The sequence below is a fragment of the Oenanthe melanoleuca genome, chromosome 5, assembly GCF_029582105.1.
Source record: "Oenanthe melanoleuca isolate GR-GAL-2019-014 chromosome 5, OMel1.0, whole genome shotgun sequence".
NCBI lineage: Eukaryota > Metazoa > Chordata > Aves > Passeriformes > Muscicapidae > Oenanthe > Oenanthe melanoleuca.
The window spans coordinates 38,526,352-38,532,351 of record NC_079339.1 but is presented as its reverse complement, the minus strand read 5'-3'; the positions used below and the strand labels follow the sequence as shown (position 1 = coordinate 38,532,351).

Below are 6,000 nucleotides of genomic sequence, written 5' to 3'. Positions count from 1 at the left end.
GCCGCTCCGCTTTCCTGAGCGTTCCCAGCCGCGGGCCGGGCGGCGGAGCGGGCTGCGGGGGCTGCCGGTCTCCCTGGCCAGGCAGGGGTTAAGGCTTCTCTGTTGTAGTTTGTTTCCCTTTGCCAAAGTGGGTGTTGCTGGAATGTCTCCTCTCCTAAGAAGGGGGGCCGAGCCGTGTCCTCTGGAGAGGGGGGATGTCAGCATCAAAAAGACACAAAGGGGGAGGTTTCCAAAAATAAAACCCTCCATCCCCTCCAGGCGCTGCCAGTGCCAGAGGCAGGCGCGAAGGTGCTTGGAGCTGCCTGCGGAGCGCGGGATCTCGCTGGCAGCCCGGAGAGCGGGGCCGGCCGCCCTTCTCCTCTTCGTTCTCCTGCGGCGGCCGCCCGGGAACCCTTTCCCCTGCCTCAGCACTGCTCTTTGCGCCCCCGGCCCCGGTGGGCGGCAGGTCCCGTCGGAGTCCCGGAACGGGATGGGGCGGTGAGCGGGGGCGGAGAGCCGGCGGTCCCCGCTGCCCCGGGGATGCCAGCCGGGCGCTGAGCGCTCCGCACCGCCCGTGTCCCCTCGCCACCGCTGGCACCATGCGGGGCGCTGCCGCCAGCCTCCTCCCGCTCACCTTCGCCGTCCTCCTGGGCTTCGCCCGCTGTCGGCCGGACTCGGCGCCTAGGCTGGAGCCGGGAGCGGCGGGAGCGGCGCGGCTGCGGAGCCGGGGGGCTGCCCTGGGGGCGGTGGGCACGGCGAACGGCCTGTCCCCGGCGTCCCGGTCCCCTCCACCGTCACGGCCCCTCCCCGCAGCCCTCCACGTGGATCGCGGCTCCGCGGCCGCCGCGGGGAGCCCGAGCGGTGCCGACGGCCGGAGGCAGCGTCCCGACCGCGGGCTGCCCACGGCCCGGGGCCAAGCGGGCGATGCCGGGCTCGGTCCCGGCGCGGGGCACAGGAACAGGCAGGACTCCTCCCGCCAGCGGCAGGGCAGCGGCCCGAAAGTGCGAATCGTGCCCCGGGCGAAGGAGCCAAGCGGCAGAGGGAGGATGGCGGGGTAAGTGCTGCGCTCGGGGGAGGATCCTGCCGGGGTGCGTAGTGTGAGCCTCGCTGGTCCCGGACGGAGGGGCAGGGTCCCATCCCCAGCCCGGTGCTGCGTCCCTTTTTCCATCCCACGGGTGCTGCCACGTTCCCGCAGGATGGCAGGGCAGTGCTCCGCCGTGACCGGGTCCGGAGCAGCGTGGGAACCCCGCGGTGCTCGCTGTCTGTCCCGCACTCTGCCGCTCGTGGGTGCGTGTGTGCCGCTGTGCGTGTACCCCGGGCGTGCGGGGCCGCCGGGCCGCCGTGTGCCCGCGGCGGGTGTGTGGCTCAGAATGCTCGGATGCAGACCCTCCCGGCAGATCGGGGCTGGCAGGCAGCAGCGCAGCCGCGGGCAGGGTCCCCGCTGCCGTCGGGAGCTGCCCATGGCTGTCCCGGGAGGCACGCAGGCTGGGGACTCCCGAGGGGTGTAGTGTAATTTAGGCGGTGGAGAAGCTGGAGGGGCTTGCTTGGCTCTGCGGACGGAGTCTGTCTGCTGCCGCTCTTGCTGCAGGTACCTGGCCTCTTGGCTCCTTCCTCCCATAATGGGCCCCTTGTAAGTGCTCCACGCCGCAGCTTCCCATGGCTTGAGTTGGCTCAGCCGGAGGAGGCTTCCTATGACTTGCCTGGCAGGGCTGCTTCCAGCTCCAGCCGCTGGCTGCAGCCCTGTGGAGGTGGAGGGGATATCGTATGGCGAGGCCAGCTGCTCGGCTGTGAGGGGAGCCTGGTGCAGGGCTGATCCCTTCAGCCCAGGGCCCCTTCCTCGGCAGTCTCCTCGCTGCTCCCCCGTGGCTGATGCCCTTCGAGATTAGCTCCTTTGCACTTGGGCAGGGCTACCAACATCATCGTGCAGGAGTTTGATGAATCCGTGTGGCACTGTGTGTCCACTCTGATGGGAGCCTTGCTAGGGGGATTGTGGGGGCGGGCTCTGGGTTTACAGCCCTCTGGCATGGGCAGAAATGTCTTCTGCTAACATCTGGTGGGGAGCTTCACCACAACATGAAAGGTCTGCCTCTGAGTTTTCTCTCTCCCATACTCATCTCCTTGCAAAGTTTTGAGACAGAAATGTTTGCTGTGCCACTCTGGGTACTTTCCTCCAACAGATCCAAAGAAGCACCAAGTTCACTCTTCTTCCATTACGTTTGATACACAAAGTATCACTAACAGCTAGGCCTATAGGTTCTGAGCTTACCCAGCTCATTATCTTGGCTTGTCTGCCATCCTGAGAGGGAGTCTTGGGAAGATCCAGTCCTGGTCAGTCAGATTTGGACTTTTCTGGGCTCAGAAAGATTTTACTCTTTCTGCAGTTGGAATGCTGTCAGTGTTGCTTTGGGATCATGTAGCAGTTTGGTTGAATTTGAGTCATCTGATACACAGCATGTTTGTTTTCAGACTGCAGCTGCCTCTGGTGACAACAGCTGGCCTGTGCTGCTGTCAGGAGCATGTGGGCAGCCCCAAGGTTCACTCTGTGTTCACAAGAGCGCTGAAACTTTTTGCAAGTAGCTTTCATCCCTTAATCCAGGGTGTAAACAGGGATGGTTGGTCCAGCACTTGCACACAGTTTACCTGTTATCATCTATATTTGAGAGTGCCACTATCTCCAAGCTTAAAAGGAGGAAGAGCTGTGTCCTAGTGTTTCTCATGCATGTTCTGCTGCACTTTCTGCCTCTGCTCTGCACTGGAAGATCAAGGCTGGGGAAACAAAGCTTTCTCCAATCCCAAAGAACATCTGTTCTGAAAAGTGCCTGTGATGGCTTTCTGTCTGTTCTGGAGTCCAAAGCATTACTTTTGAAGCTTCTCTATAACCTACTGTCTTTGGAGCTTAAGAGAAAGCCTAGCTGAAATAATTGTCCATGAGTAACCACATGGTGTTGCTCCTCATGGAAAGCTATCTGCTGCTGCCTCCAGCCATTCTGTGACACTCTGCCCTTCCACCTCATCCATCTTCTTACACCCCTTGCTGTACCAGACACATTTTCATCCAGGAAAATCAGGGCCCCTAAAAAGCTTCACTTTGTGATCTTGTGGGTTTTTTTTTGCCATGTGGGATATTTTCTGTTCTACTATTTACGCTGAACTCCTGCTAGTCTCTGATATGCCAACCTTTATTTTCCCTTACTCAGGTAACTTTACAGGCACACTAAACCCTGGTACTGTTTATTTATACAATTATTTTGGCTAAAAATCTCAATTCCTGCATGTGTTGCCTTTCCAGATTCCCCAGTTGGAGCTCTCTGCTGGTACCTTCAGAGGCCCTGCAGAGTTCTGTGGTTGAAAAAACCCATTTATTTGCACTCTATGTTTTTCTAGATAATTATTTTCTCACTTTGTCTGATAGCTGCATACCCAATATTGAGTTTCTTTCCTGGGGACTCTTTGGATGTGTCTGCCATCCTGCTCATGTCTGACCTTTCTGCAGGTGTGACTTGTACAAACAGTTTCATGAATGCATACAACTTCAAGACTTGCAAGAGCTGGGTTTTAGTATTTTCCCCAGAAGACTTACTGTGAGGTGACTTTTGATATCCCAGCAAACATCGCAGAAAATTTCTGACTTCTGACACTGAGTGAAGAAAACAATCCAGCCCTGAAAACATCGCTGTTTTGCTCTGCTCAGCTTAACATCCCTGTTTCTCCAGCTCCCCTGACTAGAAGGATTTTCCTCTTGAGTGTTGTGGGGTAGGGTAGCTCTGACACATGCCAACAATGAGTGTACTTTTGTGTGGATGCATCCCTAATTTGGACTGGCCAGTCCTGCTGAGAGGACACTGTGGACATCTCCCTCTACATCTGTGTCCCTTGGGATGTGTCCCACCTTGTTCTCTGCCCTGTGGCTGGGAGGGTGGGTCACACTGATGGAAAGGTGGGTAATGGGAGAGTAATTTCTATTAATCTCTATTTCTGGTACCTGCCTGGACAGTTTCAATGGGCATGTGAAGCTTCTCAGGTAGCAGGCAGAGAGTCCCAGACTCATTCTTTCTCCCTCCCACTTTCTTTTTGGGCATTCTGCACCCCAGTTCACATTTAATTGCTGTCATAGACACCATCTGCAGCAGTGTAATCCTGGTTCACCCAGGCTTTGTGGCATATAGGTTCCTACTGCAATGTGTTTATAGGATTGCTCAGGAGTGGAGGCAGTTAATGCTGATGTGGACTTGGCAGAAGGTTTTCAGTGACTCATCCATGCCAACAGCCTTTTGCTAATGTTCTTCACTGGGTCTGACTGCAAATATTTCATACACATCTGGATGAAGTTCACTTTCCTGCAGTAGAAAGGCAGACCTGATGATCTAATGGTCTCTCTGGTCTCCTGTGAGGATGCTGTACTTGGTCTGAATGGAGTCAGCATATCTGGCAGCACAGAGTTTCTGTGTGAAACTGAAAGATGATGCTTGGATTGCTATTAAAATAAGTGGTGAAGAAAAGGGTTCTATTGAATGCTTCAGAAACAGTATGTGATCATCACTGTAAAAGCCATGATCTTACTACTGTTTTATTGTTTTCCTTCCCCCTGGTGCCTGTTGTGGTTGCTTGGTTCTTGCTTAAGATAACACTGCAAGATGTCACAGGCTGTTCTCATCCTGGGTACCTCTGCAAGCCCGAGTCCATGCTGATGGTGGTCCCTGGCTGCAGCAGCAAAGGAGGGGATGAGGGAGTGGCTTGTGGCAGCTCCTTTGCTCAAGTCAAAGGTTGTGCCAGTGCATCCAGTCAGGGCTATGAATGGTTCTTCTGGGATACAGGGATGCTTCATGCCACTGGCTTCAGCCCTGTGGCAGTCTCAAGGAGCTGTCTATCCCAGAAAAGGAGCAGGTCAGTGAAAAGTGCCTGGGAGCTCCTGCACACCAAGCTCAAGATGCCAGGGATTATACCTGGGCACAGATGGTGCATGCCAGCCACAGAATGAAGAAAAAGCTTGGTTTGCAGTTGTGTGGTGTGGCCTGTGCTCCTTGGCGACCTCAGGGTGTACCTGGAAGCAGAGGTTGAGATGTGGATTCAGTGTCCCACTCTGCATTTTCCCATTTTCCCACTTTCCCACTGAGCTATGCCTTAGGGTTTTCTCTGGCATTGTGGCTATTTGCTATACCCTTTCTTTTCAGAAGGGGGAACTGGCTGCTGGAAATGGTCTCTTTATGCTTTGGTCTGAGCTGGGCTGGGGACTGTTTTGGAAGGTGTTGAGTGGCCCATGAGCCCTGCAGCAGCACAGTGTTACAAGCAATCAAGTCTCAGTGCCTTTGAGTGTTCTCAGCAATGTTTCATTTCTCAGGATATGTGCTAGGTGACCTGACCCTTAGGAAGGCATATACAGTAACTAACCTCTTCGACTGGTAGGGAGATAGAGATAGGGAAGACTGATTGTTTGCTGAAGGCTTGTTTTGGATTAATGAGAGACTTGTGCTGAGCCATACAGTGGTTTCATGACTTTAGGAGTGTTCTTGTCCGCTCAGGCTTTGGCCCCTATTTTAGCCTCATCTTTCTTCCTGTGACCTCTGGTTTGGTGTAGGCATTGAGAGCAGCTACCAACAAACTCCCTCCAGCCTGTGAGAGATGTAGATAAAATTTAAACTTTAACCCCATGAAGAACTAATAGCATGATTCAAAGTCAAAACAGCTTCTCTGGAGAAGGTAGATATTTTGCCTACAAAAACCGTGATTTTCTGGATTGGTTGAGGTGAGAAAGGGCAGGGCTTTGCTCATTGAACAGAGTGAATATGACTTTTGAGGTGTGTTTCACCTGTGCCAAAGGAAGAAAAAGCTGTGACAGTCTAAGCAAAGATGCTTATGTTGCTGCTTGGAGTAGGGTCCCTCTCTGGACCTTAATTACCAAAGATCTGCCCCAGCTCAATTGCTTTCTCTTTTTACTGATCAGGACACCATAAAAATGTTTAAGGCCTTGTGAGCTCTTAAGCAGTAAATAAATGAAGGGTTTTTTCATTGGATGCGTTCTGA

At 54.1% G+C, this 6,000-nt stretch overlaps 1 protein-coding gene across 1 annotated transcript in view; it reads left to right on the top strand.

The window, feature by feature from the left end:
* The first annotated feature begins 227 nt into the window (after window positions 1–227).
* The window catches only part of LTBP2 (latent transforming growth factor beta binding protein 2), a 67,873-nt gene continuing 62,100 nt past the window's right edge, over window positions 228–6,000 (top strand). The window contains exon 1 of the mRNA XM_056492770.1: window positions 228–1,033. Within this exon, the coding sequence (XP_056348745.1) occupies window positions 579–1,033 (455 nt within the window). The 5' untranslated portion in view covers window positions 228–578. The remainder of the gene's footprint in view (window positions 1,034–6,000) is intronic.